General features: G+C 42.3%; 1 protein-coding gene across 3 annotated transcripts in view; it reads left to right on the forward strand.

Annotated features, from left to right (window-relative positions):
- Positions 1 to 14,259, forward strand: part of NFKB2 (nuclear factor kappa B subunit 2) — an 81,318-nt gene that overhangs the window by 20,322 nt on the left and 46,737 nt on the right. For 2 of the 3 annotated variants that reach the window (XM_075348895.1, XM_075348893.1), the window contains exons 8-11: positions 8,741 to 8,845; positions 10,860 to 10,945; positions 12,651 to 12,789; positions 13,006 to 13,122. In XM_075348895.1, the coding sequence (XP_075205010.1) occupies positions 8,741 to 8,845; positions 10,860 to 10,945; positions 12,651 to 12,789; positions 13,006 to 13,122 (447 nt within the window). The remainder of the gene's footprint in view (positions 1 to 8,740; positions 8,846 to 10,859; positions 10,946 to 12,650; positions 12,790 to 13,005; positions 13,123 to 14,259) is intronic. The other variant, XM_075348894.1, reaches the window with a different exon arrangement.

Below are 14,259 nucleotides of genomic sequence, written 5' to 3' on the forward strand. Positions count from 1 at the left end.
TAATAGGATTTCAGTGGTCAGAACAGGAAATTTTATTTAATAGGAAAAGGTTAATTACTCTGGAAGGTAGCAACAGATTGACAGGAAAATCCAACAAAACTTATATCTTCTATGACCTGCTCGGCCATATATGCGGTTTATGGCAAGTGATATAAATTGAAAACTATATTTTATTTATTATGTGACAAAATTTTATCCCTTAAGGAAAACAAAGAAAGGCCACGAAATGCAAATCAAGACATCACATATCACATCGACAGATTGTGTGTAGAAATACTGTACGTGTAACGTGTGCAGGACATAAGAAGGCCGTATCATTTACATCTAAGGCCCTGTGCACACACTGCATTTTTACCCACGTTTTTTTTGCATTTTTGCTGCAGAAATTTCTTGAGAAAATGGTTGTACCTTTCTGCAGACATTCCTCAGCAAAACCTATGGAAGAAAAAATTAGCTGCGCGCACACTTTTTTTTTTTTTTTCTCAGGAAAATTGTTTCAGTAGGTTTTCTTGAGAAAAAGAATGAACATGTCACTTCTTTTCTGCAGGTAGCTGCGTTATTCACTCCATTGACTGTAATGTAATCATTAAATCCTGCAGGGAATAACGCAGGTAGCAAATTATGTGCGTTTCATTGCGTTTTCCTGCGTTATTCCCGCATTATTTTGCGTTTTTCGGGACATAATGTTCATCACTGCCCTGCGGTTTGCAGGGAAGTGATGTCATTAGGAGAGGAAGAGGAAGCAGAGCAGAGTAAACACACACAGATCACACTCACACACTGACACAGACATATAGAATGCACATAGAAATTAAACGTACATATTAAAAATAAAAAACCAAAAAAAAAACCGCAGGCTCCGTCATATTTTTACCGTCCAGCCAAGTTAAACACAAAGCGGCGGCTCAGTATTCTCAGGCTGGGGAGGGCAAGGGCTAGGGTTAATGCCCCCCCCCTCCCGCAACCAAGAATATCATCCCGCAGCTGCCTCGAGAATGTCGCATCCATTATGCGACTGTCCCAGCCTGTTACCGGCTCTTCTCGATTGCCGTGATGCAGTGGAAATCTGGGTTAACGGCAGCTATGCTCTGCCACTAAGTCCAAGCCTAATCATGGCAGCGTCTATGAGATTGCTTTCATGATTAACCTGTAAGTAAAGTAAATTAACACCCACACCGGAAATCCTTTATTTTAAATAAAACACATAAAAGCCTCTTTCACCACTTTATTACCCCCCCCCCCCAAAAAAAAAGAACACGCATCCAGCCACGTCTGACACATACTCAATGCAGCCTTGTTCAGTGAGCGATGCTGCAGGGGTAACTACAGGTCATTTCTCACGTTCGGTAATGTGAACACATTACCTCTCGCGAGAACTGCAGTGTGTCCTCACAGGAACTGTATCTATTGATTATCTTTCTATCTATCTATCTATTTAACTATCGATTATCTATCCATCTATCTATTCATCTTTCTATCTATGTATCTATCGATTATCTATCTATTTATTTATCTATCTGTCTATTCATCCATCCATCTATCTGTCCATTATTTATTTATCTCTCTATCCATTATCTATCTATTCATGTATCCATCTTTCGGTCTATCCATCGGTCTATCCATCGGTCTATCCATCCATTATCTATATTATTTATTGCTGTTAAAGCATTAAAAAACGCAGGGCACAACCTGCAAAAAAACGCGGTAAAAACGCATGCGTTTTTCAATGCGTTATTGGTGCGTTTTTTTAACGCAGGTACGCTTATCCTTCACTCTCAAGAAATTTCTTAAGAAAAATCATTTTTCTAGTGCGCACATAGCCTAATACATTTTCCAATGTATCCGGCACCTGGTGGTGAGCGCCATACATTGTATTACATGTGATCTTGTAGTTGACTCGCATTGAAGCAGTGCAAGGTAGGGTCGTCCCAGACTCTGCGACAGACAGGCCTGCTATTTATAGTTGGCAGGAAGACGTGTACTTTCCAGCAGCGAGCAGGGAATTACACTGCTGTGAAATGAGCTGGCAGGAAACAATGTTACCTTTTTAGTTTTTCATAAAGACACACATCTTCAGAAATTAGTCAGTGTTGTGGAAATGTCACTGCTGACAGTAAGCAGCCGAGATTAAAGGAGCTTGTACAAGTCGACTGCTGGGTTTCAGTTTCTTTTTGATGTGATGGGTATCTCGTGCGCTAATGTGCTTGTTTGCTTGTTTTTCATATGTATTTATGGTGAACTAAATAATGTACACAGCGCATAAAAATTCTATTTCTCCACATGAGCTTAAAGAGGTTGTCCACTACTTTTACATTGATGGTCTGGCCTTGGGATAGGTCCTCAATGTCTGATCAGCAGGGTCCGACACCCCACACCCCCGACGATCATCTGTTCTCGGAGCAGGCAGCCGGAAATGCTCCGTTCTGGAGCTGCCCCATCATCTGATAGCAGCTGCGGCCGGGTATTGCATATCCGCCTCCTATTGATTTGAATGGGAGACTACAACAGAATCAAATTTATCCCAGTTTCCAAAGTTTGCGACTTCAGCTTTCATAGTAGCAAATTGCATCAACTATAAATTGTTGTGAAGAGTGATCAGCTGAATTGCAAAGTCATTCCTTGCTACGAAAATTGATGTAATCACAAAACTCCTATTTCCACTGAATTTCAGTCTTGCCACAAAATTACTTATTTACATCATTTCACTGATCTTACTAGCTCAGGGGAATGTGTTAACAAGGACAAGGTAGCTAGCTAGTATCACTGTCATGCAGATTAAATTATAAAAGCAGCTTTTTAAGAAGGGGGCTAGTGCTTGAATTCCCTGTTTTCACCATGGTTTCCTAAAAATAACACCTTCAGTCATCATTGCTTTACATCAAATGGGTTTCACAGGCAAGGACATTGCTGCTTGTGAGATTGCCCCTTTATTAACCATGTATCTGATTATCAAAAACTTAAGGAGGGAGGTTCATTTGGTGTGAAGCATGTAAAATATAATCCAGTAAGTGCCAGTACATCTTAGAAAGTGGATTTTGCTTTGGGAATGGTTCAACACCAGTTCAGAGCTTGCTCAGGAATGGCAGCAGGCAGATGTCAGTGCAACTGCACTCACAGAAAGGCAAAGACTTTGAGACTGGCCAGTTGTCAACAAAAAAAAGGCAGCAAAAAAGCCACTTTTCTTCAAGAAAAGACATCAAGATACTTACAGGCTGATATTCTGAAGGAAGTAAAGGGATTAATGCAGATTCCTGGGGTAAAATTATATTCTTTGAGCATCCTTCAGACTGATTGGAAGATCTAGAAGAATAATCCATTGGACAATAAAGGGTGAGCACTCCCATGGGTACTGTGACAAACAAAGCATCCTGAGACCATTCATGTGTGGGGGATTTTCATCCATGGAGTGGACTCGCTCACAATTTTGACTAAAAGCACTGCCATGTATAAAGAATGGAATCGAAACATCCTCCAACAGCAACTTCTCCAACCATCCAAGAGCAATTTTTGATGAACAATACTTTTTCCAGCATGATAGAAACCAGGTCACAAGGTAAAAATAACAACTAAGTGGCTCGGTGAAAAAAACATGGAAATTTTGGGTTCATGACAAAGAAACTCCCCAGATCTCAATCCCATTGTGGCCAGTCCTGACAAACCAGGTGGACAAACAAAAACACAAAAAGCCTATATTCACAGTCTTTTTGCTGAGGTTTTGGAGCAGTAATTGAGCAGAAACTTCACGTTTTTGAGGAGTTTTGAGATTTGGAGACTTTCATTTAAATTTCAGCTCCAAAACATCCGCAAAAAAATTCTATACATATCCAAATTGTTATGAAACGCCACAATATGCTGTCATCAGTCAGGATTTGTCCCAGAATCTGATATCCAGCTGCTAGCGAGAATTGGAGAAGTCTTGAAAAATAAGAGTCAACACTAAGTATCGAGTCTTTACATAAACTTCATGCATTTGTCAATACAAGTGTAAAAACGTATGAAATGCTGATAATTGTACTTTAGGAACTAGAGAAACCTCTAAGAGATCTAAAAACAATGAAGCCGGAAAACTGCGTGAAAATCAAAATTTCTGTCCGTCTCAAAATTGTTATCTATGACTGAATATGGACAAAGGCAGATGACTATGGGACTTTTCCCATGTCATTATGAGAGTACTTCTGAAATTCAGTGAGCGGCCATTGGTTGGCAGTGGAGCCGTCACCGATCAATAACTGCGGCTCAGGTGACATTGATCCAGGAAGCCGGGCTGATTGCTACATTCCCTGCTCGGAAGGAATTCCCCTCTCCCCTCCCCCTCCTGATGAGTCACTGGGGCTTTTTGCTCTGCCTGCTATCGTCATGTATATAATACGTCTTCAGTTATTTATAGGTTTAACTTAAGGGACCTTTTGTCTTTTCTAAGCTTTTTGACTAACTGTTTTTTACAAATATGGCTCCTGGCAATCTGTAAGGTATCTAGGTAGGATTCACACAAATTCTTTGTGACCTTCTATCTTTGGAGTGAAAAAAAACCCAACAAATGGCTGCAGGTGGAAAGCATTTCTGTATTCCATACAAGGGCCATCCAAATGCTTCCTATTATTGCCGACCTTACAATTGTGGGGCCTGGATGGTCACTGCGATCATAGTGTAACGCTCTGCGGGGAGCTCCTGTCTTATGTACATGAAGTCTTCATTATTTATCTTGAGCAGGTATAAGTTGTTTGCTAATATTTAGGTAGTTCTTATTGCACCAACATATTCTGCAGTGCTGTACAATAAGTGCTGACATCGCAGCCACAGATTAGGGAAAATGGAAGGAAACAGAAAAACGGCATATAGATGTCATCCTTGATGGGGTTAAAGTGCTGTTGCCTATCTTATCAGTGTGTTTCATATGCTGCAGATTGGGTTTTCCCAGCAGATCAGTAACTATAGGCACATGTAGAATAGGCTGGCCTGTGACTCCTCTGTTCTCTCTGCTGCAGTGATAAAAAATTACTCAGATTATTGTGAAAATTACATTTTTAGGCCCTTTGCGCACTTGCCGTTTTTTGCCGCGGACTTCCTGCGGTTTTGCTGCATGTTTCGCTGCAGAAAATGTTCATAACATCTCTGCAGTGAATCACCGGCAAAACCTATGGGAAAAAAAATGCTGTGCGCACTATGCGGATTTTGACAGCTGCATGTTTTGCTGCAGGATTCCCGCAGCAAAAACAATTGCATGTCGTCATTTCTTTTCCGCACGTCGCTGCGGGATTTCACTCCATTGACTGCGATGTAATCGTGAAATCCCGCAGGGAATAACGCAGGCAGCAAATTCTATGCGGTTTATTGCGTTTTCCTGCGTTATTCCCTCCGGTATTTCGCGATTTACCTGCGGTAATGTACATCGCTGCCTGCGGTTTACAGGGAAGTGATGTCATTATGACAGGAAGAGGAAGTGGAGCAGAAAGTAAACACACACAGATCAGACACACACTGACACTCACACATACACATACACATACATATAGAATACACATAGAAAGCAAACGTACATATAGAAAAAAAAACACGTGTGCTCCGCTGTATTTTTACCGTCCAGCCGAGGTAAGCACACAGCGGCGGCCCGGTATTCTCAGGCTGGGGAGGGCGAGGGCAGGGTTAATGCCCCCTCCTCCCGCAGCCGAGAATATCAGCCCGCAGCTGCCTTGGGACTATCGCATCGGCTCTTGCTGTTGCCGTGATGCAGTGGCAATCAGGGTAATATAAGGAGTTAATGGCGGCGGATCACCGCCACTAAGTCCAGGCTTGATCATGGCAGCGTCTATGAGACAGCTGACATGATCAACCCGTAAGTAAAGTGAATAAACACAAACACCGAAAAATCCTTTATTTTAAATAAAAGACAAAAAGGCCCCTGGTTCACCCCTTTATTAACCCCCCCGAAACACACAGCTCCGGCGTAATCCACGTCCTGCGATGCTTGCATCCAGCCGCGACTGACACACAGCGCTGAATGCAGCCTCGCAACGAGACAGCAGAGAGGTAACCACAGGGCATTTCCCACGGCCGGTAATGTGAGCACACATTACCGCTCGGGAGAACTGCAGCGTGTGCTCACAGGGACTCTATCTATCTATCCCTCTATCTATCCCTCTATCTATCCCTCTATTTATCTATCCCTCTATTTATCTATCCCTCTATTTATCTATCCCTCTATTTATCTATCCCTCTATTTATCTATCCCTCTATTTATCTATCCCTCCATCTATCCCTCTATTTATCTATCCCTGGGTCTATCCCTGGGTCTATCCCTGGGTCTATCCCTGGGTCTATCCCTGGGTCTATCCCTGGGTCTATCCCTCGGTCTATCCCTGGGTCTATCCCTGGGTCTATCCCTGGGTCTATCCCTGGGTCTATCCCTGGGTCTATCCCTGGGTCTATCCCTGGGTCTATCCCTGGGTCTATCCCTGGGTCTATCCCTGGGTCTATCCCTGGGTCTATCCCTGGGTCTATCCCTCGGTCTATCCCTCGGTCTATCCCTCGGTCTATCCCTCGGTCTATCCCTCGGTCTATCCCTCGGTCTATCCCTCGGTCTATCCCATCTATCTCAGAAGGAAATTACTTTTTTTTTTCTTCTTTTTTTTTTTTCAATGTGCTTTATTGCATTGAATGCATTAAAGCACATATACCAACCCGTATGCGGCAAAACCGCGGTGATACCGCGAACAATACCGTGGTAAAACTGCGGCAAACCGCATGCGGTTTTCAGGTGCGGTTTGCCGCGTTTTTTTACCGCGGGTGCAGTAATCTTTCAGACCCTGTGGAATTTTCTTCAGAAAATTCTGTTTTCCAGTGCGCACAGGGCCTAAAGACCTTTTTCATGGAAACCGTACCCTGTGTGAATGCATGGCATTGTCTGTTACCACTGAGCAGTTCTGTTAAGTATTCCCCAATTTTAAAGATAATAATAATGGTCATATGAAGTGGCATAATTCAGTAAATATCTGTACACCCCTTCTTTATTGTGTAAGGTTATAGATGAATCATGTTCATATTTGGATTTCAATGTTCTTTTATATAGCTGGAGATGAAGTCAAAGTGTCAGGGCAGTGGGCAGGACGGCAGGTGACCGTCATTCATTTCTAATATCTCGAAAGGGACTTTGCTTCCAAGGCACGCAAACTGAGTCTCACTATTATAGATGTTGTAAATACTCCATTCATTGTGTTACATGTCTGCCCTCTAGTGGCTGCTTAGTTAAAAGCAGCTAGCTGTTCAGTGCAAGTGATTCTGTGCATCACACTCAAAGGGAACCTGTCAGGTGCAATATGCACCCAGAGCCACGAGCAGTTCTGGGTGTATATTACTAATCCCTGCCTAACCGTCCCTGTATACACTATCATAGATAAAGTGATCTTTAGAAAAAGTATTTCTAAAGATTTTTTATCGTATACTAATGAGCGAGTGGACTAGTCTCCTAAGCGTTAGTTCCCCTGGCTAATCGACTCCATTAGCATGTTAGTACGCCTAACATGCTAATGGGCGTGCTAACATGCTAATTAATGTGCAGTGTTAGAGGATGACCTCACTCGCCTCTTCGCTGCTATCGCCACCTGACGCTGGATTTCAGCTCAGAACGCATGACCCCGCAGTTTGGGTCATGCGCACTACTTCAGTTTGAAGCCAGGACACGTACACTCAGCTTCGCAGTGCGCATGACCCAAAATCCAGTGTCAGGTGGCGATGGCAGCGGAGAGGTGAGTGAGATCATTCTCTGACTCTGCGTATTCATTAGCATGATAGCACGCAGGGGCATACTAACATGCTAATGGGGTCGACTTGCCAGGGGAACAAACACCTAGTGGACTAGTCCCCGAGCTCATTAGCATATGATAAAAGATCTTTAGAAATACTTTTTCTAAAGATCTCTTTATCTATGCTACTAGATACAGGGACGATTAGGCAGGGATTAGTAATATGCACCAAGAACTGCTCATGGTTCTGGGTGCATATTATACCTGACAGGTTCCCTTTAAGGTTTTCCCACTAACAAAGTTTATTTTAATCAATCAATCTTGGAATAATAATAATTTCCACAATTGAATGTGTTCTAAAAAAAAAAAAAAAAAAATGTTCCAGTGCTGAGATAATCTTATATATGTATTCCTGCTATGTACTGTGTAATGGCTGTGTCTGACTGTACAAGAACATGATCTGATCATACCAAAGCTCCTGGACAGGGGAGAAAGTAAAAAAAGAAAAAAAAAAAAGTATACGGACATTAAAGTACATGATCACAAATAATTCTTTCTTTGAGGTAAAACTTTTTTTTTTTTAAAAAAAAAAAAAGCAGGGAAATGTTTTACCTCAAAAAAAGAATCCGGTGTAATGTCTGTATACTCCTTTTGTGACTTTCCCAGCCGCAAAGGAGCTTGTGTTATGATCAGACTGTGCAGTCAGACACGGCCATTACACTGTACATATAGAAGATTATCTCAGCACAGGAACATTTTTTTAAACCTCCAGTTGGGGAAATTATTATTTTTATTCCAGGATCTATTATTTGAAATTAACTTTTTTTTCTAGGAACACCACTTTTTCTGGATTAGTGACGTTTATAGAGAAATCTTATTTACCTGGTTATAACCTTTTTATTCACCTACAGATGAGAGGATCAGTCCAATCTAATCTTATAGTAGAATGCCTGTTTGTATCCTTTGAGTGGGAAATAGTCACTTTTCTTTACTCTTCGCAGAATCTCCTGGGGCCTCCAATCTGCGCATTTCCAGGATGGACAAGATATCGGGCTCTGTGAAGGGAGGAGATGAGGTGTACCTGCTGTGTGATAAAGTGCAGAAAGGTGCGATAAGGCAGTTTACTCCCTGAATTTGAGAGGTCTCCATCCACCAATTTTATCACAATGTAGAAAGCGAAACACAAGCAAAAAAAATGTCCACATTCTGAAATGTAAAGATCCTCACTATATAAGCCCGGCAGAACAGATCGCAACACCGTTATAAGCCTAGCCTGAAAGGATTATTCATCTCTGTGAACTCTGATTTTTTTACCCCTCCACTCCACCCCCCATCAAAAAAAAGAAAAGTGGTAAACGTACAGATTGAGTAGGGGTTGTCAGAGTAGTGGACAACCCCTTTAATATTGAGTTTTGGTGGAGTTTCTGGCCTCAGTACAAGGTGACAGAATGATTATTGTGTAATACCAGCCATGTTCCCCTGCTCGTTTTCTGGGGCCTACACCAGACCGGAATCGATATTCTCCCATTATGACTAGCAAGTGTGATCATGTGACCAGTTTGGTGTGCCATCGATGATGGACTGATCCAGTCACCTGACTGTACCTGCCACGTCTAAATTTCACTTTCAGGCCATATGGTGACGGAGCCATTTTTTGCCTTTGCGGCCGAGACCATTTTTTTTTCAACTCTACCATGTGTCACTCTTTTGTAATTTTGAAATCTTATTTTTTTGTGACACATTGTACTTTGTTAGTGGTAAATGCAGGTCGCTTCTGATTTGCTTCTATTTCTAAAAAAAAAAAAAAAAATAATCTGTATAATTTGAAAAATGATGCCCTTGTTACTATTGATCAGTGCTAACACCACCTGTGGCCTGAGCAGCCACTCACCGTGCACCTGACACTATCCACCCTCAGCGGCATAACAAGGCAGTGTGGAGGAATAAGGATCTTTAAATGACTGTCTTAAAAAGGCAAATCAGTGGTTTTCAAAGGGTGAATATATAACCGTATTCAGTTAGCTAGCACATTAACATTTAAAGGGGTTGTTAACTGGTGTGCAATACCTGTTAAGTAGTGATGAGCAAGCACTGCCATGCTCCAGTGCTTATGAAGAGTGGTTAATGACCAGATGGGTGTGACTTGGGTACCAGAGTGTAATGGAAGTCAATGGGGAACTCTAGCATCTTTTTCGGGCAATCTTCTGCAAAAATGCTCAAGTTCAAATTCAAATTCAAATTCAAATATGCTTTATTGGCAGGACCAAAATACAATTAGTGTTGCCAAAGCAAGAGAAATACAGTAAGTGTGGTGGGAGGGGATCAGGGTTATGGGGAGTTGGGGGGCACAATTTGGGCTCTGACAGTCCATTTAGGGGTCTTAGGTTCCCCTCAGCTTATGACATGTGGTGACATATTGGGCGGCGATCTCCACCATTGATTCCTCTTCCCCCAGTAGGAAGCGGAGTTTCCCATTGACTTCATTATACTCTGGTACCCAAGTTGCACCCATCTGATCATTAACCACTGTTAATGAGTACCTAGGACCTGATCATGGTAGTGCTCGCTCATCGCTGCTGCTTATTCAATTTAGTGCCCAATAGAAAATAAAAAATCACTGGATACTCATCCACTGGAAACGGCAGCGCCAACATCACTGCATGGGCAGCACTGCAGGTGGGGTGATGTGATATTCAGTTGATTGCTGATTGGCTGCAACAGTCTTGTGACTCAACAATGTCACGTCGACCACCAGGAGCAGTAGTGTTGCTGGAATGGCAGTGCTGCAGGTGAGGCGTATCCAGTGTTTTTATTGGATGTGAGGCGCTGAATCGATTAAGCAGGGGGTGGACCGGTAGTGCACAACCCCTTTTAAAATAACTCGCATACAAAGCTGTTGCAGTCAGAGCTTCGTTCTTCTAATGAAAATCTCCCTAAATTTGAACATTTTCTCTCATAGATTATTTTTCATATCATATTACCTATTGCATGTATTCATCCAACGATCTTTAGAATGATATTATATTAGTTTTTTGGGGGGGTTTTTATCCATGGGCAATCAAAGGGGGCATTTTCTCACTGGGTTTTGTTTATCTTCATGTGGATTCCTACTTATTACAGATGATATAGAAGTGCGATTTTATGAAGATGATGAAAATGGATGGCAAGCTCTTGGGGATTTCTCACCAACTGATGTCCACAAACAGGTAAGTTCCTAATTCCCTATCCTTGTTACACCCTTTATAACCTAATAAATACCACAGTTTTGTCACACAGGGGAATATAAAACGTAGTGTCCATTGGTGTCAATGCATCATTGCATACCCCATACAGTTAAATGGAAATGGCTATAATAATTGAACGTATATACCCCTACAAACTAAAAAATAGCCAATACAAAATATATAATAATGAAAGTTTATTAATGAATAATTAAAAAAAACAAGATAAAAAGCAATGAAGGTAGTGCAAAGTGCACCACAAAATGGCATGGCAAGGAACAATGAGATATATTTTTTTGAGATATTTTAAGAAAATTACAAAAGATGGTGATATATACTCCAAATATGTAATGTTTTAGCAAATATATAATATTATGCAAGAGGGAGTACAAACAACATCAATATAAACCAATGGTTACAATATATGAGATATAAAGCATAAATAACAGTACACACCCGAATATATTATACCTGTATATCAACAATAATAAATTGATAATTGCACAAACTACAAAATAATGTTTAGAAAAGTGTTATGGTTAAGTTTTAGTTTGTAGATATCAATAGTCATAGTAAAGTGCATGAAAATGATTGAGAAAAATTACCTTAAACTATGTAGCTTACTCGGTGTTGCTTTATCAAAGAGGGGGTGATAACAGAGAACAATAGACAGGCAGAGCACAGTAGTATATTAAGATGGTATATACCTAAATGAATAAGTGTTTGCCTGAGGGCATGTCACACTTATTGCCGTAACTACACCAGGACCCTACATGTGTTTCGGCGTGTAGCCTTCATCAGGGGTGTGTGGACGGCAATTTTGTGATTTTCTTGAGAGATTTTTTTTTAGATATTTTGTTTATTGTCCCTTGCCGTGCCGTTTTGTGGTGCACTTCGCACTACCTCCATTGCTTTTTATCTTGTTTTTTAATTATTAATAAGCTTTCATTATTATATATTTTGTATAGGCTATTTTTTGGTTTATAGGGGTATAGCCTTTTTAAAACCTGCATAGCAACTTACTATTCATCAGTATCTGCATTTTTTATATGTTATTAAAGGGGTTCTCTGAGATTGAAATGAAATGGTGTCCCTGATATAATTGAAACTACAGCCATGTCCTAGTCACGTGTCAGGACGTGCTGCAGACTGGAGATATACAGTTAATGCATTTCAGCTCATGAGCTGTATCCCATCCCTCAGCTATTGACTCTGAAGTGTGAGGAAACCTTTTAATCCATATTGTGCTTGATGAGCTCTTCAGCTGCACCCCCTACAGCTTTATAGTAATGCACAGAGACTGACCGCCCAACAGAAAAACAAATAAACATTGAGGAGAATGAACCTGGGGATAAATGTGTTGTGTTTTGTGAAGGAGCAATATTTCTTCATCTATGACAGCCTATACACCCTGCCTCTGACTGAGGTATGTATGATACAGCACTTGTCAGTTGACACACAGGTCTTGGGAGCTATACATCTTCAGTCTGCAATCTTTACTGACACATGACCAGGACGGGCTGCAGTTTCAATTATACCAGGGATGCCCTTTTTATTTTTTCTCATTTTCAGAGAACCCCTTTTAAGAACAGTTTACTGGTAACACAAACAAGTACATGAAATATAGAACAAGTAGCTTCAGTAACAGCCAATGATGATACAGACTGACTGATCCTTTTTGTTTATCCAGTATGCCATTGTTTTCCGAACTCCTCCATACCACAAACAGAAAATTGACCGTCCAGTCACCGTGTTCTTGCAGCTGAAGAGGAAACGTGGAGGAGATGTTAGCGACTCCAAGCAGTTCACATATTACCCAATAGAGCAAGGTAGCCTCCCTATATTCACGTCTCTATGGCAGATCTATTAGAGGAGGTGTCTTTCTGAGCCAACGTTAGACTTGTATTATCTTCCTAAATCAACTTTTGTTTAATTGCATGTATTCCCATTATTACGTGTAGGGGGCCTATTATTTTTTTCCCCCAGTGCAAATGCTTTTGTATTTAACAAGCAATGAAAAATTACCACTTTTTCATTATTTGCAGACATAGAAGAAGTGGAAAGAAAACGAAGGAAAGACTTGCCATCACTAAATCACTTTGGAGGCGGAGCTCCCATGGGTGGTGCAGGAGGCGGATCGGGAACATTCGGTCTTGGAGGTGGTATGTTCAGTTTTTGTGAATTGGGCCTCACATATCTCAAAATAAATATGTTGTCATTTTCTGAGATCAATAACTTATTTTTATTTTTCCATCCTTGAAACTGACTGTCTTTTTTTTTTTTTTTTATTTATTTATATTTTCTTTGTCGCTCCATTGGGAGACCCAGACAATTGGGTGTATAGGCTATGCCTCCGGAGGCCACACAAAGTATTACACTAAAAGTGTAAAGCCCCTCCCCTTCTGCCTATACACCCCCCGTGCTCCCACGGGCTCCTCAGTTTTCATACTTTGTGCGAAGGAGGCAGACATCCACGCATAGCTCCACAGCTTAGTCAGCAGCAGCTGCTGACTATGTCGGATGGAAGAAAAGAGGGCCCATAACAGGGCCCCCAGCATGCTCCCTTCTCACCCCACTCTTGTCGGCGGTGTTGTTAAGGTTGAGGTATCCATTGCGGGTACGGAGGCTGGAGCCCACATGCTGTTTTCCTTCCCCATCCCCTTTAGGGCTCTGGGTGAAGTGGGATCCTAATCGGTCTCCAGGCACTGAGACCGTGCTCCATCCACAGCTCCTGGGGACTCTGCTGGACAAGGAGCCGAGTATCGTCAGGGACAGGCCCTGCTACTTTGAGGTACTCTGTGTCCCAGTGGGGACCGCGCACAGAAACACTCCAGCATTGCTGGGTGTGTTAGTGCACCGGGGACCGCAGCGCTGACCGCGCTTGTGCCATCACACACTGCAGCGTGGCTGGGTGTGTTAGTTTACTGGGGACTACCGCGCTGACCGCGCGCTGCCATTTCACACTGCAGCGCGGCTGGGAATGTTAGTACGCCGGGGACTACCGCGCCGACCGCGCTTATACGCCGGCCGCGCTTATAACTTTAGTCCCCGGCTTTTGCGGCCTAGTCTCACTCTTTTCCCGCCCCCAGACCTGCCAGTCAGGGGAAGGACGGGACGCTGTACAGGACGTCAGCACTGAGGGCTGGAACATGCTTTGCATACTCCACCCCCCTCACTGTGCACAGTGGGGCACCAGATTCCCGCACTTTCTAGGGCACGCCCACGGCCCCCTCCTCTCCTCAGGACGCCGGCAGCCATTCCTGTCAGCTCTTCTGACACTGGAGAGGGGAGACAAGCTC

Source organism: Anomaloglossus baeobatrachus, chromosome 5 (assembly GCF_048569485.1).
Source record: "Anomaloglossus baeobatrachus isolate aAnoBae1 chromosome 5, aAnoBae1.hap1, whole genome shotgun sequence".
NCBI classification, from domain to species: domain Eukaryota; kingdom Metazoa; phylum Chordata; class Amphibia; order Anura; family Aromobatidae; genus Anomaloglossus; species Anomaloglossus baeobatrachus.